Source organism: Paramisgurnus dabryanus, chromosome 16 (genome assembly GCF_030506205.2).
Source record: "Paramisgurnus dabryanus chromosome 16, PD_genome_1.1, whole genome shotgun sequence".
Taxonomy (NCBI): domain Eukaryota; kingdom Metazoa; phylum Chordata; class Actinopteri; order Cypriniformes; family Cobitidae; genus Paramisgurnus; species Paramisgurnus dabryanus.
In genome coordinates, this window is record NC_133352.1 from 7,050,972 (window position 1) to 7,075,220 (window position 24,249).

Genomic DNA, 24,249 nt, shown 5'->3' on the forward strand with positions numbered 1-24,249 from the left:
GCCATAGAGATTCCCTATGCTGGTCGGCAGCTAAAACAATCATATAGTTAGGTTTGATTTGTGTAATCAAAATACATTATTTTATTAAACTATACAATAGTTATATCCAGTGTTATCCAGTTAACATAATGTAATTAGATGAGTGACATACATACTTTAATCATTAACACTTTTCTAGTCTTCTATGAAGTTTTCTCGACGTGGGCACCATTCTTACCTTTCTCTCTCTCTCTCTCTCTCTCTCTGTCTCTCTCTCTCGTCAAATGGTTCTGCGTGAGAGCGCGTTCTTGAAGTTCTGAGTGTTTTCGCTTGAGTTGCGTAACTTGCGCGAAGACGCATTTAAAGGGAAAAGCGCGTGTTTTCGCGGCAATTGCGGCGCCCAATTCGCGTCATTTTCATCGCCCCGTGCGAGGACGCGCCAGGTTGCGTCTTTGCATTGACTTTGTATGTAATCTGCTCGCGCAAATCGTTGAACTTGCGTTGGTGAGTATGCCCCATAATGAATGAAAACGCATTATTCCCTTCGTGTCAGTGCACACGCACCAGCGCAGCAGGTACACTGGCAAGAGCAGAGCGAGACCTTCATCATATGTGCCGGGGCTTAGCCCCGGACGGCCCCGGCCCAATTTAAACCCTGGGACTTACTATCTTTCTCTATTTTTGCCTTTTTTTCTATCTGTACATTCTTAAAAAAAAAAAAATACGAACCAACCCTTGGCTATGTATACTGTGTTATGCTACGTACACCAAATGCGGGGCATCGCGTTACTCGCTTTAGATTACACGCGGGATTTAACTTTGTGTCATGCGAATTTAGTCCCCGACCGTGAACAAAAATGTGTTCCAATGTGTAATATGCATGAAAGCTCAAATAAAAACAACAAACTGATACGTGTGGTTGCTAAGGGTGCAGTGATATATAGAACCGTTGGGTGAAGCGGTCATAGCCGTGTTTTATTGTGAATAAAGCACACCTATTGACCAATCAGAATCAAGGAATGGAACTAACCGTTTTATACATTTTTCTATATTTTACTAATTACAATAACCTACCACAAAGGGACGTGCACGGGGGGTTGCTCAGGTTGCCCGGGTAACTGCCCATATGCCCTTCTCATCTCACACTGGCCTTCCGAGGTGGAAAAAATCACTTGTACTTTTACTTTGTTACACTGAGTGGCGTTCTTTCATTCTTGTATTTTAATTAATTACGAAATGTGTTTTGGGGACATTCGCAATTTAATGAGTCGTTTGAGTCGATTCCTTACAAAGTATTGCCAATAAATGACTCTTTTTGTGTCAATTCTTTACAAAGCAAATGGGCCAAACGTTTTGAATTGGTTCACAAATCAATTTGAATGAATTGTTTAGATCGCTGCAAAAACTGAATCGTCTGATGTGGTTTTACCCGTAGCCTATGTAGAAACATGCAGAAAATAAAGAATGTTGGTTATGTTTTTCTGTGTTATTATTAGTAGTAGTTAAGGTGATTGAGTGCTGTATTTAAGTGTTTTACTTCCTTGTGTATATAATATATTTAATAAAGACCCTGTTATTCTCAGTCCTTCATATAGGGAGGGTGCCCTTTTTTAGGTCAGAGCAACTGTCCCTCAAAATTCCTTTTGCACGTCGCTGCTACCACATGCCAACGCTGCTTGACTTTTTCGTAAAAAATAGTTTTTTGCCGATTTGAACTCATCGCAACCTCTATGAATGTTGGATACAGTGCCGGACCGTGGATGTGAGCTAGGGCGTGTGATGAGCTGACAAGTAAGTGACTGATTGCCATGGAAATGTGAACATCATGTATAAATTATCTTATCTATTTGAATTTTAAATCACTCTGCATTTATATACATTGCTCCGTTAACCCCTTCAGACCTGATTTTTAGGTGTTTAATCAGTGGGCCTTATTTTGATTGGTTGATCAGCATTTTTATTGGTTGAACCACAAAACATGATGTCCATTCCAGTGGATGCAGGGTCTGAAGGGGTTAAAACCTCAACATGTTGTGAACACAACTCTCCAATAAAAAAGTGTAATCTACGCCCTTGTTTCAAATCAACCAGGCAGATACAGAGATGAAGGGACAAACAGCAAGCAAGAGGCAAAATGTTGTTGAATAAAATGAAGAATGATTTATTGAATATCTCCAGTTGTGCTTCAATGCTTGACTTTAAACAGATTCAATATACTCTAAAAACAAACGGTGCTATTTAGCACCAAAAGTGTTTCTTTGCTCGTAATCATAGAAGAACCGTTTTTAGTGCCGGTGCTATATGGCCCCTATATGGTTCTACACAGGTGCTTCACCGGTTCTTCACCGGTGCTATATGGCACTAAAAACGGTTCTTCTATGGTTACGATTCAAATCAACAGTTTTGGTGCTATATAGCACCGTTTGTTTTTTTAGAGTGTAGATATATTATTAGACCAAGATGGTTTCAAAACATTGTCTTGTGACGTTATTAGGAACCTTGAGATAGAGACCATTGAAGACAGTACAGTGTCAACCTAAGATTAAACAACATTAAGAGAAGTCATATAGAAAATTTGCATATTCTGCTTTGAAACAGTTTTGGAAAACCTCTATAAGACCCTGGTCACTGTAGTGTAACTCAATAGTCCCTTTCACACATACAGTCTTTACTGGTAATTTACTGGTAAATTGCAGTTAACATGTCATGTGTGAACAGAACCTTTCCGGTAAATCAGTGCTCCCAATTTACCAGTAAGACAGGTTGTAAGATTAACGGTAATTTGCCGGTAAGCGCTGTGTGTGAACGAAAAATATAGCATTACCGGCATTTAGATGACGTCAGACCGCGCTGACAGATCGGGCGGGCCAATCAGAAAGTTTTTTATACAGGTGACGCAGACTGTTTACGGACATTTCCACACACATGTTGCTTAAAAGTCGAGCACACCTGAAGTTAACATCCACATTTCTTCACCAAAGTTGTTTAAAACAGCTTACCATCTAATTGCCAAATTGCCGACGTCCTTAGCACACCATCTGTGCAGCCTAATGTGCAAACGCGCAGGTTCCGTTTGACGCCGCCTAACGCAATGTTGTTTGGTCACGAGCAACTTCGCGACCGTTTGCCACAGATGTGAAAACAACAAAATACGGACCGTGGATATTAAGTCATAACCCGCCGTTTACAAATACGACACGGACGGAGCTCGCCGGCCGCGCGCCACAGGTAACTTCCGCTTTCTCTCCGAATTTACCGGTATTTTGATACTGATGTGTGAATGATGTCTTACTGGTAAAAAGACGGAATGTCACTGCATGTGTGAACAGCACATTTTTGTATTTACTGGTAAATTCATTCTGGTAAATTCATGGTAATTTACCAGAATTACTGTGTGAAAGAGGCTAATGTCAGGGTGTTACTGATCTTGTTATAGTCTAGGCCATGGATGGGCACCTTCGGTCCTGCAGAGTTTATCTCCAACCATAATTAAACACACCTGAAGCAGCCAATTAAGCTCTCACTAGGCATACTAGAAACTTTTAGGCAGGTGCTGAGGCAAGATGGAGCTTAACTCTGCAGGACATCGGCCCTCCAGGACCAAAGTTGCCCATCCCTGGCCTAGGCCATCTTTGTGGAGAGCAAACATTTTAATTCTGAAATGCAAAGAGGTGCCTTGTTTAACATCTGTTGGTCATTATGAGAGAATTGTTCTGAAAGCATCAAATTTGAACAGTTCTGATTCAAGATCCACACATTTGTGTTAAAGCTCATTTTGCAGGTTAACTTAACCACCACTGTAAATTAATGGGTACATAAATCAACCAAGATGTCTCAAAAATGGCCTTAAAGACGTTTTTGATATTAACTTTTTTTAAGCAATTCGGCGATGACGTTGTGTTAGGAATAAGTGGATGAAAAGTAGCCTCAGCGTAGTATTATGCTGCCTTTACGTGCTATGGAAAAGATGATATTTTCCATTTGTGATCTGGTATTTACCAGTGTGTTGTGTTCAGGTGCTTTTGTTGGCGTACTGTAGGGAAATACATTCACGTTGCCTGATCGCTCATTACTAGGCTCCTAATGACTGCTAGCTAGCATCTGCTCTGGGTAAATAACACCAAAATATTACTGTATTTTTATATTAAAGGTGCTCTCCGTAAGTTGAGAAATTTCTAACCGTTACTGACACCAGTGGCCGTTATAGAAACTGCAGCCAGTCTCATGCTCGTACTCGGTGGGCACACTCGTACGAGCACGACCACAACAACCAGAGTTGCCATAGCAACCACAGACAGCTCATTGAGATTCACCAGCATGTTTACAAATGTAAGAAAAGTTACAGTACTGTAAGGTTATTGTTTGACAGACCATATTTTAGCAAAATGTTGCAGTGCTACTTTATATTTTCAACAGAAGTCTACTTCTAAAAGTTTTGTAACACGACACTGTAAAACACACTCCCGACACTCACAATCTTAATGCACTCGTGCTCTGAATAAAGATAATTCATATAAGAAAGTAACTTTTGAAACGGTCCTGTGCTACATGCTATCGTTAGCATTACACCACAAAATAAATGCTATCGTTAGCATTACACCACAAAAACAATAACATAATATATTACAGATGCCCTGTAACTATGTCTTACCTTTGCAGTAAAAAGGAAACCTGCTCAAGGTCTTTTTTCATACCCAGCGCTGACCGGAGCTCCCTCCAAGAATCAAATGCCAATCCGATGTTTACTCTTGTCTTTTCCCCGACGCCGGTCACGCACTATTTTGGCCGCACTAGATAAGGATTTTTTTTAAACTTACGAGGAGTTTCCGTGAGTGTCTGGATTGTGCTGGAAGTTGGTCGCTTCTTTCCGTCTACAGAGTCCATTTGAAACATGCTAGCGATTGCCGCTGTTTACTAATGACTGTCGTGCGTCTATATGGAACGCCCAGGTAGACGAGCACGCGCATGACGTCACATTTTGAATTTCGCGCCAATTCGGACCCGACTTCTCCACACAGAAAAGAGCCTACAGGCTGATAGAGACAACCGTGGAGGACACTCAAGGTGTCATTCTTTCTATTACATTATGGTTGCCTCATAAATATACAAATGAAAACTCTATCTTAAAGATTTTTTTAAGTAATAACTTACATTCAGCCCCTTTAACGCAAGGTCAGTTTTTTTAAAACTGACACTGAGTGTTAATGCATTATATTACAATTGTCAATGACACAGCATTGTATAGGCTTCAAAAATTATGCGCTAACAGCAAAAAACTTTTAGGAGTGTACAAAATATATTTTTTTCCTACTATGGAGGTCTATGGTCGGTGCTATGTGTTTGTCGTCATTTCTCGGGGTGTCTTCTTTTGTGTTTGTCAGATGAGGGGGATGCGTGCGGGTTTGGAGCAGCGTGGGCAGTGCCGGCGCCAGCCGAGCGCTGATGAGGGGGCGTCTAAAATACCAGAGGGGGCGATCACATAAATGCATATACAGTAATTCCCCCAGCTAGAAAATACATAGGTTTGGTACATTAAGTTTTAAAGTGTTATAAACAAACATCTCTGTAATACAACCACAAAAACTACAGCTATAGTGAGCAAGGTACAGAGCTCTGAACAATACAACAACAACAAAAAAACGCATACCTAACGTTACATATTAGCACAATACTACTCATTTGAAGTTCAGACCCAGAGGTAGAAATAAATTTTACGTAATGGTGGGGGGCAGTGTTGGCAAATAGAGTTGATGGTTTTCAGCCCAAAAACGGTCCAAACGCAAGATTTTATCAACATTTTGGTTCAATTTGATAATGTAGTTATTTTAACTGCCACAAGTAATGCACCATAAGCTAGCGATTAAGCAGCTAGAGAACCACAATAGCAAAATGACAATAACTCGTTTACATATACAGCTATGCTGTAGTATAGGCTAATTCAAATTCGTTAATTATAAATTTAACAATGTCTATTTTTTATCTATTTACTCCTGATAAACAGGTGTGTGAGAGAGAGAGAGATCGTACAGGCTTACCTTTAACGTTAAATGCAGAACAATAATAGGCTGTTGGTTGTACGTTGACTTGCAAGGATGCTGAAGAACATGAACATCTGAACTTTTCAAAACTATGTACAGTCTGGCTGAAGTTCATGGTGCCCGAATTGACTTAATGACAGCCGAACATTTGGATCTTTGCACATGAAATGCTCCGATAATTCATCCACGCCACGGCAATCCGGAGTCCGGTTTGTAGAACTTCCAATGCTATTTTCCATATATCCATTGCTACAGGGCAGGCCCAGGTCACTCTCACACTCCTGTCTGTAAATTTTTATATAATTTCCCACTTCGACATCTTGATTTCCCTCTGAGACTCAGAACGCGGGCTCATTGTCGGCGTGCCTCAAGCCGTCAACACAAACTTGTTCAACTTCAGGCGCGGCTGCAAGAACCAACAACCACATGACGTCAAAGTACCGCGAGAACGATTCGAAAAATCATACTATGTGTCGTTTCGTCTCGCTCTCGCGGCATTTTGACGTCTTCGCCTGATGAATTCGAACAAGCCTATAGGCTACACATGAGTGGGCGTGTGTCCCGGTAGAATACATGCACACTTGTTTTTTTGTTTTGTTAAATAATTAGACTTTAAAATTCACTTTAGGAAGGCAATACACAAGGCAAACGTGATTTTTAAATAGCGCATTTTATCATTAAAATCCCATTCAACATTAATGGTGATCTGAGGGGGCGGGATAGTGCCAGTGAGGGGGCGATGCCCCCTCACGCCCCCTCGTGGCGCCGGCCCTGAGCGTGGGGATGGGTGGATGGTGGCGGAGTTTTTCATTTTGAAGTGAACTATCTTTAACTAAAGTCACTTTTACTCCTGTTTTATTCTTTTTAACATTTTAAACTGTTTTTATTAAAATCACATTTATTTTTTTATTGTTATTTTAAATTCTCATGTGTTTAAATGACAGTCTCATTCAAAGCTTTGGAACAACAATCTTTACTTATAAAACTGCATCAGCATCACGAGGTACATGTGAGTTATTCCACCACACAGTTCCGTATACGTCAGGGCGTACTCTGACGTCACTAATACGGATACGCTAGGCTAGAGATACAAAACACATTATTAAGAACATGTACTCAATGTTCTACATCATGCTCCTTTGTTTTTATTGTATCACTTATTTATACATTTTCTTTTTTATCACATTTCTGTGTAAAGCACTTTGAATGACCTCTGTGTATGAAATGTGCTATACAAATAAACTTGCCTTGCCTTGCCTTGCCTACAATGCTTATCATTCAAGACTCTTCTGTTGCTCTCCGCCATTTTGAAAAGGTCAAAGGTTATCTCATCTTGGTAACTCGTGCATCAACATTTTCTACGAGTTGCCCAGTGGAAAATACCACATGAAGGGGTGTTCGTGTGCATTTTCCATATAGGTTTTTGGCAATTACCCTAATTATCATAACACATGAAGGCAGCATTAGAACTACTGGGATGAGGAAGAGGTTGCAAGAGCCACCATGTATACTGCCCTACAAAGGCTAAGTGCAGTAACTACGCAAACACTGAAACTGAGAAAAAAGCCCTTAAAGTTTTTTACACCAGCCAGTCAAACATGTTACTGCAATTTTGGCACACACGTTTCTCTGAAATGGGACAAAATTGAACCAGGAGACTTTGTCACAAGACACAACAGATCTCACAAAGCCAATTTTAACCCTTAAAAGTGCTCTAATCGAATTGAAGCGTTTTAGACCATAAAACATTTTTTGTTACATACCGGAAACATCTCCTCACTATCTGCTTGCTGCCTGTCCGCTGATCAAACTGTAAAAAAACGCGATCTCTGTAGACAGCCCAGGCTTCACAAACGGCAATATCAACAAGTGGCCAAACCTAGCATCACAAAACAAAACAAAGTATTCCAGCCAATAAACGACAAAAAGGATTTGGGGGTGGGGGTTGGGCCCGTTCATGAAAGCACGGAAGGGAGGGGGAGGAGTTAGCTACGCTCCGTCTGTTTGAAAACAGTTTCAAACGTCAACAATAACTAACGTCTCGCAGATTCGCTTAGAGAGCCTTTAACTCAATTTTGAACAAATGCGTAGTTACTGCACTTTGGCTTTGTAGGCCAGTATAACTTCACATGTAGCCATTATTGTCCAAATAGCTGACAAAAAGTGAGTACACCCTGTAAGTGTTAAGTGGTAATTGATGTATATTAGTGTTTAATCATGCAAAGCCACGTCCTATTAATCACGTTCATGTTTTTGTCTGATTAAAGGCTGTGTTGCAGGGTTAATTTTTTGACAAATTTGTGCAATTTGCTTGTTGATAATAAACATTTAACTGTTATCCATTGTATTTTATGTTGTTGGGTATCATAAAACGGAATATAATATGAAAAAGTAGGTACTATCTGTCAGGACTCTGCCACGAGAGTTTGGTTTTATATTTATGTTTTTATTGTGATGGCAGGGTTCTGACAGTCTCTTGTTTCATGTGGAGGCGCATGCCTTGTTTATTGTGGCATGTGCCTCTGGTGTCTCGTCTCTAGTCCCCGCCCCCTTGTTCTCCCTGTTAAATATTCATTATCAGTACTCCCTCGCACCTGTGTTGCCCTCGTTTAGTTGCCCTATTTAATCTCCTCTTGTCTTGTGCTGGATCATTGTGTTGATACATGTCATGTTATGCAGTCTTTCGTGTTCATTCAGTTTAATGTTTTCATCAGAGTGTTTCATGTCAAGTCAGTGTTGTTAATTCATGTTTAATGTTGTGTTGCCCCCTCTTGGGCTTTTTGTTTTCATGTTTTATATATAATAAATGTTCACTCCCCGATATCGTCTGCACTTGGGTTCTCTTGTTCCTCGTCTCCAATCCTCACACTATCTTACAGCGGTTTGCAACGATTCTCCTTTCCCACACAAGGCATTTCATTACGTCACCTTTGGAGAGAATTTACCAAAGCCTGCCTTGAGACCATTGATTTGAGAGTGACTAGAGCAGGGGTGGGGTTCCCTGGTCCTGGAGGGCCACTGTCCTGCAGAGTTTTGTTCCAACCCTAATTTAACACACGCAAATGAAATTCAGGTGTGTTTGATTAGGGTTGGATCTAAACTCTGCAGGAGGGTGGCCCTCCAGAACCCAGGGTTCCCCACTCCTGGACTAGAGAGACGAGTAGTAGACTACAGTATTCAGATAGCACAGATTATAGATAAATACATGGATATAGACTAGATATATAGATGGATAGACCGATAGAAAGGCTAGTATAGAGAGACAGGCAGATAGTGTTAGCATAACTTTGTGTAAAAAGTAAACAAACAATTAACATACTCGTGCGTGCTGGCTTGAGGGGGACCATGATCCTGCTGAAATGGGTGTATGCTATCTTCAGCACAAATGGATTCAGGCATCAGGATTTCCTGAAAGCTGAGTGAGGTACGTCACATCTGGTCGCGGGGTAAGCTTCTTGACAGCAACCAAAATGCACTCCCTTCCCTACAGCCAGTAGCGGAGTGGCAATTGGGAGAGTTGGGACTTTTCCCGGTAGGCCGGTAGTGTTTGCAAAGGTTTATCTCCACATATATCATCAATAAAAATTATCAGGGTAACTTTGCAGTATACCACATTATATATTTCCTACTATGTATATATGAATATATACACAAATATTCAACGGCATTAAACGTCTAACATGGCAATAAATATCCTCACAACTTTCTCAAAACTTTAACACAAAAATTAATTTCAACACTGTATTCTTACAGTTTTTCAAAGATGCACATATTATTCCGCATATGATTTGATTATTAGACGAGAGTATTCATATAACGACAATAAATGTCTAATGGCCATAAATATCCACACATAACTTAACATAACAGCAGGGTTGACATGTAAATTGTATTATTATTACCAGAAAAACAACAATATTACTGAAATAAAGTTCCTGATTTGAGGCTTTATTTTATAGCACTACATATAATCAATTTTCATGTACATTTTTATAATTTTTATATCAACAATCACTTATTACAACTGATTCTGAGCCATTAACATAACTCACTTTTTGAGCTCTTCTTTTACCTGGGGGATATAAATGATTCATGTTTTAACATTTCTGCTTGTTTGTGTAACTTTATGTTGACAGTTTCAGATTGTTGTGAATCATCAGACTGTTAAAAAACTCACCAGATCTCCTTTCACAGATGATCAAGAGAAGAATAACAGTAGGTGCTGTCAGTACTGCAACCTCAACAATAAAAATAATCACTGCAGACACAAACAGACACATTCACATAGAGAATATACAGTACAAACACAATCCATAACATCTTTATTGATTTCATCATTAATACAGGAAAATGAACCAACACAGAGAAATGAACTCAGTATGACCACAATGGCTAAAGACATTTATACCTCTTATTTTGAATCCAGTCTCATTCTTAATGCTGGGGGGATTTCCTATAAGCACAAAATGTTAAAGTTTTCCTTTACTGACATTTTATAAAAGCATTATCACACTAAGCAGGTGGGGTTGGGAAGTAATGCAATCTAAGCATAGCAATCTGTTACAAGTAGATTATTGTCAAGTTTTTTAAGTTTTCAAAACACTTAACCAAGTGTTACTGAAAGGTCATTCAATCTTACACAACTTTTAAGACACAACTCTCAGAGTTTACTGGACTTCCTATGTCATCTAAGAGTTATTATTAGATATCTTGCCACATCCTTGCTTTATAACAGCATTGAACGGGATCAATGCTTCGAAGCTCTAAAAAGCACATCCATGCATTATAAAAATAATCCTTATGATTCCTATGTGGTTTAATAAGCGAACAAAAATTTTAGGTTTGAGCTTTCTAGCAATAATAACAATGTCTATGTAATGTAACAGACATTGGTACCTTATTAAATGCCCCTGTTTTTGCTGTCTGCGCTGGTTTGTTTTGTTGACAGTGGGTGTTTTGATTGAGAAAGGTTGATTCCTTGGGGATTTTTTGTTCGTGGATTCCCTGTATTGCTCAGCTTCACTTCATTTTTTGGGTGTTACTTCCCTTTTGACATTTTGTTTTCTCTTTATGACCCAGGTGGATTTGTATCCTGAGACTTTTATTGTACAAACGTACACAAAATTGTATTTAGAATGTCGATGGATTTTTTTGTTTTATGTTCTGGTTGTGCTTTTTTCCTGAACTAGATAAATATGGTCCTAGAAAATATCCAGAACGTCTTGTGGGATGAGCAATAATCAGTAAATTTTCATTTTGGGGGTGGAGTTATAGTTCAACTTCTGTGTATACAGTAGTATATATTTTCCCCATGTATTCTGTAATCTTTAGTGGAATACATTTTTTAAGTAAATCTTTTAACCCTGCTGACCCTGTTCGTATACACCGACTATACACCGGGCTTAACACATCATTTTATAACAAAAAAATCCACTTTGTGTTAGTTGCATTTATATAAAAAGAAAAGTATTTAAAAATCTTTAGGAAAAAGAACTTTGTTTAGGCATTTTTATGTTTTTAAGTTAATAAACGAACCAAAACTGCAAAAAAAATTCACGATACGCCTTAAAGAAAGCCTTATAAGATTTGTGACCTGTGCTGGCAAAATGAGTTGGAATGCGCAATGTCTATTTTTGAGGAAGTATAAATGTCGATTTTGGTAGAAATTCTCTAAATTCAATGCTCTAAATAATCATTAAACATCTAAAATGGTCTTTATTTGTATGTTTTCTGAGAGGTGTACTGTCCTAAATGCTTCATCTAATACAAATGAAGTCTCCATCCACGTCTGACATTTTAGTTTTGAGTTTAAAACCTATAGGAATTAGAAAATAAAGTTTTGGACCTGATTGATGTTATTAAAGCGTCCATAACACACACTGTTTCTGTGTATCTGATGTTAATCTGAAAGTAGTATTACATCCTCCATATCTCCGAAGAGTCTTTAGTTTCATCAAATTTATAAAAGACAAATAAGCTTTACCAATTCTTTCTGATAACATCTGAAAAAAATCGGAAGGAGGAGTTACGAGCTGCGGTAGGAGCGAGTCATGAGTCAACACTTTATACAACACTGACTGGATAACTTATGATTCACTTAATGTTTGTGTTGTTTATATAATATGAGTTTGGTTCCAAAACACAATAAACGCCTTTTTTTTAATTAGTTACTGCCAAAATCAGTATTGTATCAGGTCAGTATGGTCCAAAAAATAACAATCCTGAGCACTGTGATGAACAAATATCAAATCATAAAATACATAAAACACATAAAACCTGACAGAAAAGACAGAAAACCTGACGGTGGTGACATCTGACGGTGGTGACAAAAACCTAATATAGATTAAAAAAAATAGATGAGTTGTTCACATTAGCCATCTTGTTTCCCCTCTGTTGTTAGCTACTTCAGACCTCTTCTTAAAAATGATAAATTTATTTCATAATCTAATCTAATATTTTTTTACAAAGATGACGGTGTTGACATGTTATGGTTGTCACAGTAGCAGTGTCCAAAAATATGAAGAAGTTTAAGAGAAAATAGCAAACATACAGGAGCTTGAGTGATCTTGAAGCATGCAGTAGAGCTGAAGGTTTGAAAATTAGGTCCTCAGGAATGCAGTTGACCCTGTAGTTGTCTGATTTTATTGCTTTTTATAAATATCTGACGGTGGTGACGAATATGTGGGACACATTTTGAGCAATCACAAAATAATAATAAATATTGCTCAAAACTCACTGTTTGTAGCTTTTAATACATATTACAATGTACTCTTTCATGTGGTAAATATATTATTCAATTCAATTATTACTTTTGGCTTTTTTAATCAATTTGAAATTATTATCTCAAAGGACCCCCTGATTACAACATTGATTCTTTTTCTTCATGAAAATGTTATTAATTTCCAACAAAATTAGCACTTTTCTTAGTGGGACATGTTTTTGCCAAAGTTTCAAGAATCAGTGACGAAACAAAGCTCTCACGTGAAGTGATGCCTGTAACTTCTAGCATCCTCGGTTCTCGCTCTCGCTTTTCTCCCTTTCTTGCTTTTTACTTTGTGTGTGCCAAATCTGTTAGTTTTACCTGTGATTTTAAGGGTATGGATGCGATGATTTTGTTTTTGAATCTAAAAATCTCAAAAATGTACTCAAAATTGACTTTGCTGACTATATTGATTTTAAACAGGTGTCATTTTTTTGTCAGATTTCAACAAATCATATATCATTTAAAGTTTTCTTTATAGATATAAATGTCAACATATAAATAACTCATTTTTGAAAATTTGCTCATTCTGATTCATTTTGCAAGCACATGTCACATATAACAACCCAGTCTCACGGCAAGTCGTGTTATAGTAACAAAAATTTTGATTTATTTATTTGTGTTTGCTGACACGAATTTCCACTGTTTTTTGTGACTCTGGAGACGAATGTCTTTTTCATCCTTCCCAGCATTAATTTCTATCAATGGCTTTCTGTGCCATGACTTTCTTTATAGTGTCATTTTATATTTTGTTTTTTCATCGTTGTTTTCTATTTTTTGACCATTGTCACATGGGGTTTGGGTTAGAATCACTTTCTGCGAATTCCTAACCCCAACTCTAACCTCAACTCCAGGCGAGAATAGTTTTAAAAGCGGACAAAAAACATGTAGAAACCAATGCATAAAATTACATCCTAACCCAAACCCTGAATCTAACCCTAACCCCAAGCGACAATGATTTAAAAATAGGAAAGAACGATGAGGAAAAAAATATAAAATGACACGATAAAGAAAGTCGTGGCACAGACACGAAAAGCCATTGATAAAAATATGTGCTGGGAAGGACGAAAAAGACATTTGTCTCCAGAGTCACGAAAAACTGTGAAAATTTGTGTCAGCAAACATGAATAAATTAATCAAAATTTTCGTTTCTAAAACACAACTTGCCGTGAGACTGGGTTGCATGATGTTTATTTATATTCTTACCCGAATACTTGACAGTGTATCCGGCTGAGGTCTTAACTTTTGAGGTTCCTGTAATAATCTGACATCTCAACTCTCTGTTGTTGTCTTCATTCAGGAGTGTTGTAGTCAGACTGCTGTTACAGTGTTCTGTTGAAGATGAGATCTGATATCTGGAGTCTGATTGAAGATTAACATCAGACTCATTCACCCAGATCATCTGAAATCCATACTTATAAAGCAAACGCTCACAATAATATCCATCATATAAATATAATTGACAGGAGAGAGTGACAGAGCTGCCTGCTTTAATCTCAGTTTGTGTAGATGATATAGACACTGAAACACAAATAAAAACACAAATCAAACAACAGACTTCACTCCTCTCACTAAACATGTGAGTTAAAAGATAGAATTGTGCTCTTAAACATAAATCAAATATTTATATAATGAACAGAAACACTGACCATGAAGAACATGCAGATAAACATTGACATCAGTGTATGAATCATTTCTAATCACTTGTTTCCTGCAGGTGTAAACACCATGATCTTCTTTTGTGGTTTTATAGATGTTCAGAGAGCAGTCAGACCCCAGACTCAGTCTTTTATGGTCCATTATCTTTATTCCTTTAGTAAACAGTTCAACTCCAGTTGATTTTTTGTCTTTACGGTAGAACCATATTGTTGATCTACAGTCAGGAGGAGCATCACTGCAGGGCAGAGTGACATTTCCTCCATCACTACAGAACACATTGACCACTCCACTGGTACCTGATTGAATGGTGAATACGTATGTTTATATGGTACTTTATACAAGCAATCTGTTTTACATAAGGGCTTCCTGGACAGAGCTTATCCTAGTCCCAGACTAAAATGGATGTTTTAGCTGCCTTCATTTAAAAATATTGTACATATCTTAACATACATCTCAATCCTTATATTACTAGACCTTACTGCAGCCTTTGACACAATAGATCACAAAATCTTACTCAATAGACTAGAAAACTATGTTGGCATCAGTGGTCAGGCGTTAGCCTGGTTTAGATCGTATCTAACCAATCGATACCACTTTATGTAAATGAGGAAGAGTCATATCACTCCCCCGTTAAATACGGCGTACCTCAGGGATCAGTTCTAGGCCCTATCCTATTCTTGTTATATATGTTACCTCTAGGAGACATTATCAGGAAAGATAACATAAGTTTTTACTGCTATGCGGATGATACCCAGCTTTACATCTCGTCGCATCCTAGCGAAACCCACCAGTTTTCTAAGCTAACAGACTGCATTAGTGATATTAGGGACTGGATGCCACATAACTTTCTTATGCTAAACTCCAATAAGACAGAGATACTTATTATTGAACCGAATCGCTACAAACATAACATGTCAGATTACAAGTTGCCCATAGATGGCTGCACGGTTGTGCCATCTTCCACGGTTAAGAATTTAGGCGTGATGTTCGACAGCAATCTAGCTTTTGATAGTCATATCTCCAACGTCTGCCGCACAGCATTCTTCAATCTTAGAAATATCTCAAAAATACGCCATATGCTGTCTGCATCAGATGCAGAAAAGCTTACCCATGCTTTTATGACCTCTAGAATAGATTATTGTAACTCGTTACTCGGGGGATGCCATGCAAATCAGGTAAACAAGCTACAGCTGGTTCAAAACGCCGCCGCAAGAGTGCTTACTCGATCTAAAAAGTATGACCACATAAGTCCAATTCTGGCATCTTTACACTGGCTACCAGTTAAATATCGCATACAATTTAAAATATTACTAATCACCAACAAAGCCTTAAATGGCCTAGCACCCTCGTATATTAAAGAATAACTGTCAGAATACAATCCATCACGTACACTGCGCTCACAAAATTCTGGTCACTTAATTATCCCTAGAATATCAAAAGTGTCTAAAGTTGGTAGATCCTTTTCCTACTTAGCCCCTAAGCTCTGGAATGATTTACCAAATAATGTTCGAGTATCAGACACAGTCGAGCAATTTAAATCTAAACTTAAGACATTCTTCTTTAACAAAGCATTCACATAACATGTCCAGTAAATGTACTTTTCCCGCAGTAATTATTTTTGTCTAGAGCAAAGCACTCACATACCTCATATGGGTAATTTACTCTTGCCGCAATAGTTAGCCTGTCTGGAACCGAGCTGAATTAAACCACTATACTGTTTGACACTTGCATTACATGCGAACGGCCCCTACGCTAATAGAATTCTGTTTTTGTCTCCCTGTCTCGTCCTCGACCCCGAGGACAATGAGACAAACAGACCCAGTTCCTGCTGCTGTGAAGGTCATCGCACCACTGATCTACTGGCTGTCCGCGACCAACGACCACCGGCTGAACCAGTTTAATCCACTTACCCGCTTCCTATCCTTACCGTGTCTATATATATAAATAATATATATTAATTTCTCCCTATGGTTTTTTATCCTTCTAGGAGTTTTTCCCACCGGGTTTTCTCCTAAGGGGTTTTTTTAGTCCCAGGGAGAGTCAGCCAACTTTGGCTTAATTTAGCACTTTACTGTATACGTTACATTATTAATATGCACGCTTGTATGGTTTTAACCTTAGCCGCTATATTCTACTTCTTATATTATCTATTGATTGTCTGTGTTCTCCTCTACATCTACTTATGTAAAGCTGCTTTGCAACAATTAACACTTGTGAAAAGCGCTATATAAATAGAATTGAATTGAATTACAGTATATCAGTGCCATTCTTCTGTTTAAAGATGCACACCATCAGTATTGTTTTTGTAAGGTATTTTTTTTAAAGTAATGTTCTAATATAACAAAGGCCTGGGATTAATCTAAACCCTATCCAGGAAATTGCCCAATGGTGTCTGAAAATATTTTTCATAAACACACAATCTGATCTCAGGAGTTTTCTCGACATTTTCAGTGTCATGATACGTTTGCAGGAGTGAGGAAGTGAGGACGCAAGTGCAGAGCTTGATGACTGAATAAATAACATTTAATAAATAAATGGGAAACAAAACACAGGAATCAAAATAACAGCAGGTAAGCAAAACACAGGCACAGATGAACATGGACCGGGAAACAAACATGGTAGTACTGACAATGATCCGGCGATGAGTGTGACACAAACACTGGTATAAATAGACAAAGACTAATGACACACAGGTGGAATGAATGAGGTGATAATTAACAAGTGTCCAGGTGATGACAATATGGAACAGACACAAAACATGACACGGATCACTGTGACATTCAGGTCCCTGTCATTTTTTAAAAATGTTGCCTGGAGTTTTGTCTCTCTTGTTTCTTAAACAGACTTTTAATACTCAGTTTCACAATCTTTCATAATCATTGTTCATTAAGTACAGTACAGTACGGTAAAAATAGTGATACAGTATACTCCACACTACAAACACACTTTGTGGAGAAATGTTAGTGTTAAATCTATGTTTTTCCTTTTATAAACAAAATGTCTACTAAATAATATTATCTGTAGAAAGAAACTTTCTGACTTTGTTATAAATGTTTTATTCAAAGATCTTACCTGTGAGATAATTAGAGAAATAAATAGTTGTCAGTCCCAGCAAATATATGTGCCATTTATCAACCATTTTTCTTTTCTGTTAGTCTTCCTCTTTCTATTTTTTAGTCATAACTCTCCCTTTAAAAATCATCAGCTTTTCCTGCATGTTGTAATTATTACAAAATATACATGTGTGTTCCCTTTTTAAGACATTTTTAGACACATGCAAAGAGATTTTTAGTTGTTTGTTAAAGGTGACAAATAATGCATTGCAATAATCTGTTAAATTGTTCTTTGATATCTACATAGAAGGTATGTAACTTTATTAAGTGCAAAAATTATCCAGAAAGGTCTTACATTTACAACCCTAGGATTTGTCCTTTGAATAAAATGGTCTATTTTTGCCCTATTTGAAAGGGTCATGAATAATAATGTTGAGTTGAGCTCTGATCTGACTGTCTCTGCTCTGAGGCTCATGCCAGTAGCTCACATTAGTAAACATACCTTATGTTTGAGTCTGTATCAGACGAAAATACAGATTTTGAGAAACAACTAATTGTTTGGAGATTGTTAATGGTAAAAGTAAGGCATCAAGGCAAGTCAGAATCCAATGTTTGGTTTGCTTTCTGTCTCCTTAGATATCTTCATGTCCTGTCCTGTAATATTTTGTTTGCATGTTCATTTCTAATCATGAACTTACAAGACGAGCATACATGTTTAAATATGTTTGTTAATTTATTTGTGAAGAGAACAGATGAACAGAGACTGTGCATCATTTTAAATTTTCAACATCACACGAAGCAGATGAATGATCTCGCAGTGACAGACAGCTGAGGCAATAAAACTCCCCAGACAGCACACGTACGTCTGCCCGACGTCGGCTCAAGAGCGTACGTCGGCCTCCTTATCTGAAACATCTAATAAGTATCGGCCAGGCATCGGCCAAATCTTCAGTCAAGTCAACGGTATTTCCCGCTCATCAAGCTTGTCTGTTACGTCGGCTTTGGGTCGGATAACTATACCGGAGGCCGATGCCGCGCTTCTCTCTGTTGGTGCGTGCCCAGTTACTCCTCCCTTAGCAACCCACCAGAGCAAAGGCGACATCATGGGTGTATCAAGTATGTACAAGAACTAAGTAAATGATAATAAGTGGAGAAAAATGGAATCCGTTAAGTAAATGTAAATGTTTTAATATAATATACAAGTAAAAATAAATAAAATAGCAGCGCTTTCTTTGCTTTTAATGACACACAGCTGCTAAGTTCCATTATTCCGAAGCAGGAGGGGGCAGTAATGTACATACGCTGGTTGCCAGCCACCGTTAATACTCAAGTAAGTTAGAGAAAAGACAACTCGGGAAAGTGAGGACAAATAAGGGATTATTGGCTTGTTTTACACGTATCATTGTTTTGTGTTCCCCTCCTTCGTAAAAAAACAGACAATTCCACGTCAACTCGAACACGCAAAACCCCGGTATGATGCATTGTCATGAGCATGCCAAACCAACAGATGGCGATATATTCCTTAACCCAGAGAAGCCACTACAGTCTCGTCTTGCCATGAACAAGGAAAAAATGCGGGAGCTGACTTCGCAGACGTACGTGGCTCAGGTAAGTTTTCGACAAAAATCTTATATTAAAAGTCTTAAAAGTTAGTATAAGGCACTCCGTCTACTACAGTACAGCTAATAAAGTCATGCGTTTGTGGTACTAGCAGCGCTATTCAGATTTGAGGCATTTTTGCTAAAATGTTTGTGTATTATTTAATAGAGATTATAATTTCCATTATTTTTAGTTGTTCTAAAATGTTTCTGTAAAACAATACGTGTCAGCTTGTTGTTATGTAGAGTCTGACAGACTAGAGGTAATGTTAACGTGAGGTAATGTTGTTTGTGCTTTCACACACATGCCATAAAGACATGACATATTTAAAGTCTTGCACTTGGTAGGTTTTTTTGTAGTATCTGTAGTTTGCTTTCTCTCTCGAGAAACCACATGTGTATTTTTTTGTTTAATAAGATCATAAAGGAGTGCGTTACACCAGTGCTTCCCACCAGTGCTTCCCAATCCTGGTCCTCGAGCACCCTCTCCCAAAAATTTTTAGTTGTCTCCTTATTTAACTCATCAGCTTGTTAGGGAGACATGTTTACCATTTTGGAAGGAGGCTGATAACTTGAATCAGGTGTTTTAAATAAGTTTTTGGGAGGGGGTGCTCGAGGACCAGGATTGGGAAGCACTGCGTTACACGCTGTTTTGTTATGCTGTTGAATGTTCATAGCTGATAGTGACGAGCCCCCTGATTTCTTCTTCAGTCCAGTTTGCAGATATTTCTCATTGTGAATGTTAATCTGCATTTAAATCTGCCATGTCAAAGGGGAAAAGACTATATTTTTGTCGTGATGACACAATATTTATGTTGACTAATTATCGACGTTGAAATTGACACAGCCGATTCTATCGACCAAACACAACAGCTCTAAGTCTAGCATACACATAATTGCATTCACTAACCTTTGCCTCAGGTTATAAATAACTTAATAATCACAACTATCCACTACCTAAAAAGCTATGAACAGCAGTCATGCAAATTTTCTCAATTTGCTTTTCTATTTCTACTAGCAATTATGTGAGCTGCAGTCTGGATCCTGCCTCTGTCAGATGACCTAACACAAATGGAAAGATGACATCGACCCTTGCAAGGACTTCAGACGATGCCAGCACTGGACTACATACAGTGGTAATCATGTGCGTTTCATGTTTAACTTTATGCCTGTTGGAGATCATTTCATCTTCCCCTCGCTTAAATGTTTACATTAACAGACTTTTTTTACCAGGGGAGCCCAAACTTGTGCATGTCACTGTACTGATATATACTATACAAATAATGTAAGTTGAATTTACTTATTTGAAACACATTAAACTAAGCACTACACTGCAATGTTGTTTTTAACGTTTGTGCATAATATATTATTTTTTGTCTTTTTCATTCATTAGATTTTCAGTAGTCCGTGTCAAATTTTCTTTCAAGGTAAGATAGCTTTACATGTTTTTTATTATGCTTTAGTGGTCACACAGGCCCGGTTTATGTTCTTAACCAGCATGAGTTTATTTATTGTGATATACAAAAAACAAGATATTTTGATAAATCATGTTAAGTACACAGCTGCTCATTTACTTCAATAAAATGGCTTTTTCCTATTATGGAAGTCAATGGGTACCATCAACTGTATGATTGACATCATTTATCAGATTAAAGAATTTTTGGCAAGTTTATAACAACATGAAGGTGAGTAAATGATACAATTATAATTTTTACGTAAACTTTTAGCTTTGAAGGATTATTTACTCAACCCCATGTCATCCAAGATGTTTGTCTTTCTTTCTTTAGCCAAACACAATTAGAGTTATATTAAATACTGTCCTGGCCAGTGGCAGCTCATGACTGCTCTTCTGAGGGGTGCGAATTCAAAATAAGTGTTCAGAGTGTCATGTGTGTTGCTCGTGTTTTCAAAAATATGTGTTTGTTGCGTCATGTAAACAATGTGCATCACGTGTCTTGTCAAAAGAAGTGCCTGCTGCACACGCGTCAAAACCTTTTATGATAAAAGAGATGCTCACGTTCACAAAATACACACAACACATTCACTTAACATTAAACTCTGATTACACATGAGATAATGCAGGTATCTTTTATCATAAACCCTTCAGACGTGTGTGCAGCAGGCACTTATTTTGACATGACACGTAATTCACATGCGACACGCCTAACACATAACTTAAAATGACGAACCACACACATAACGGGCTACATACATGTTGGGATGAGCTTCGCATTGCATTGTGCGCCCTCGGAAAATAAGTCCTTGTCCGCCACTGGTCCTGGTTCTTCAATGCTTAATAATGGCATTGACTGGGCATCAATGTTTTGAAGTTCCAAAAGTGCATCCATTCATCATTAAAGTGATCCATATATAACCCAATGGTTCTTCTGATGCAAAATGATAGGCTTATGAGAAAAACTTTATATTTTAAGCTTTAAGCGAGTTACGATGCATACGTTATGTAAACAGACTACAACAACTCAATCGCATTGTTTCTCACGTGTCTCTACTGCGTTTCATCACAATTCATATTACGATCAGTCATGAGATGCATAACATCCAATGCGATAACACGTGCTGCCATATTTAAATTGTCTTTTTAACTTTGTAAATGTCTTGTCTCTATCACAAAAAGCAATAAATATGAATAGTTTTTCTCACAAACGTATTGTTTCGCTTCAGAAGACATTTATTAATCCACTGGTTACATATGGATTACTTTAATGATGGATGGATATACTTTTAAGCTTTGAAAAACATTGATCCCAGTCAATGACATTATAAAGCAAAAATATAAATACAATATATAAATGTAAAGAACCAGGAAATTATTTAATATAACTCTGATTGTGTTCTGTTAAAAAAGTAATAGATAACTTCTTGGATGACATGAATTTAAATAATCAGTCAATTTTCATTTTGGTGGGAGGAGTAATCCTTTAACTCATTCGAGTCATCAGACAGTCATCTTGTTGCTTTGACTGAATTCATTTACAGATCAAAATCCCTGGTGGTAAATCAACACTGCTCAGTCTTATCTATTTAAGTACACTGATGATACTGAAGGTGTGTTTAACATTAATAAAATAATAAAGTAATGCATAAAGTAATAATTGAACATTACTGATGATGTGTGCTGTTAACAAGCAGAAGGGTAAAGATAAACTAAAACAAAGACGTCAAAGCAACAAGATGACTTTGTTCAGACAACTCAACCCTTTTAAAATGTCTTTTATTTAACAGTGCATTTTATCCTTTATCTTAGACAAAGCAGGCCATGTTAACTTCATTTAATACATTCTGGAACAAATCTGGGTCCACTTATCATTTCTACTTACAAATTAACATTTCTGTTCTGCTCCGTTTACAGTGTTTGGGTGAGATCTAGACCGAGGACTAAGGCGTATACTAGGACAGAACTAAGTGTTGTAGCCCACAGGTGAGACAAACTTTGCTACTTGGTATCTGTTAGACACGATACATTGAAGAAGGGCTCATTCATATTATACTTAAACTTGGTCCAGGACCATTAGATTTTTGGTTCATTCACACTGCCAATGATTTTCCGGAATCTGTGTTTATGCCGTAAAGACACATGATGGGTTTAAAGTCCTGCACTTGATAGGTTTTATCCACAGTGTCTGAAGGTTTGTTATTATTGATTATATCTCTCTGCAGATGACTGGATTTTTGTTTATGATAAGACTATAATGGAATGCGTGATGCGCTGTTCTAGTATGCACATGAATTAACCCAATTTCAAAGTGGATATTTGAAACTCCCTGAACTCTGTCCTAGTCCAGTTTGCAGACATTTCTCATCGTGAATGTAAATGTTCATTTAAACCCCCGTTTTAAAGAGCTGAATGGTATATCTTGTTGCGATGACGCACATGTATTTTGTTTAATATAAGCTCATGTGAGCGCCTGATGCGCTAGAACTGTTATGCTGCTAAATGATCTCTGCTTCAGCGTGGATAGTGACGAGCTCCCTGATCTCTGCTTCGGTCCAGTTTGCCGACCTTTGTAAAACCCTTGTTTTAAAGAGCTGAACCATAACTTCAAAACTACGCTATTGTTTCTGCTTCTCATTCACAAAGAGGGCTTTCCAGGTATCTTACAGTAATGTTACTAGGTCCTCTTTCCTGGAACAATCCCAGAACATCTACGACACGTTTGCATTCACACAAATGCCTCTCTGCCCAGGGGCGAAAATCTCATCTAAATGTTGGGGGGGACAATAAACATAAAATTTTTCAAGAACAATTTTTGAAGGGGACACCAATAATACAGGCAAAATTGTACTTGCAAGGAAATGGGTACAGATAGAAAACGTTTCTCTTTCTCTATGAACGGACGCAAATTTAATTTTAATACATATGAATGCAGAGGTGAAAAGAGTAATACAATTTTCTACTTAAGTAATAGTAAAGTTACTTTAATAATATGTTACTTAAGTAAAAGTAAAGTTACTTTAATAATATTTTACTTAAGTAAAAGTAAAGTTACTGGTCTAAAAATCTACTCAAGTAAAAAGTCATTTTAATTTTAAGAGTTACTTTTTTACAGCGGGGAGAGGTTTCTAGTATAGTTCACAAAGGAAGGATATATACATCTCAAACTATGTTTTTAATTGTAAACATCTCTACAATTAAAGTGCAATAACAAATGTTAATAAAATAAAAAGCTTTTTATAACTAAGAAACATTTATGGAATTATTTAATGATTTTTACAGGTGAGTTATGCACTTTTGAAGCAAAAATAATATGAGGTCAGCAGCTAGTAAATACAATCATTATATGAAGGTTGTAATTGATGTATTGCTGGTAACATACATTGTTATTAAACTATATACATAAATGAACATATAATGAGATGAGTGCCATGGCTATACACTATACATCCTTTACACGTTTATTAGCTCCCAGACCTGTGTACCTGATGTCTTTCAATCTATCTCTCTCGCGCTCTCTCTCTCTCTGCAATGTCTAATGATCTGCGCATTCTCGAGGACGTTCTCAAGTTGTTTGACTTGACGCGAAGCTGCTAGACCTCGGAAGATAATGCGCATGTATTAAAAATGCATCGTGCAAATTAGCGGTTAAACACGGTCGGCAATTCTCAAACTCCGTACTCAAGAGCATGAACCCTACCTGAATGAA

General features: G+C 37.6%; 1 protein-coding gene across 1 annotated transcript in view; it reads right to left on the reverse strand.

Moving 5' to 3' along the window:
• Positions 1–17,599, reverse strand: part of LOC135731158 (uncharacterized) — a 30,720-nt gene extending 13,121 nt beyond the window's left edge. The window contains exons 1-6 of the mRNA XM_065249109.2: positions 17,509–17,599; positions 14,427–14,732; positions 13,984–14,298; positions 10,426–10,470; positions 10,195–10,275; positions 10,070–10,089 (exon numbers count right to left, since the gene is read on the reverse strand). Of these exons, the coding sequence (XP_065105181.2) occupies positions 10,070–10,089; positions 10,195–10,275; positions 10,426–10,470; positions 13,984–14,298; positions 14,427–14,732; positions 17,509–17,575 (834 nt within the window). The 5' untranslated portion in view covers positions 17,576–17,599. The remainder of the gene's footprint in view (positions 1–10,069; positions 10,090–10,194; positions 10,276–10,425; positions 10,471–13,983; positions 14,299–14,426; positions 14,733–17,508) is intronic.
• Positions 17,600–24,249: the final 6,650 nt, after the last annotated feature.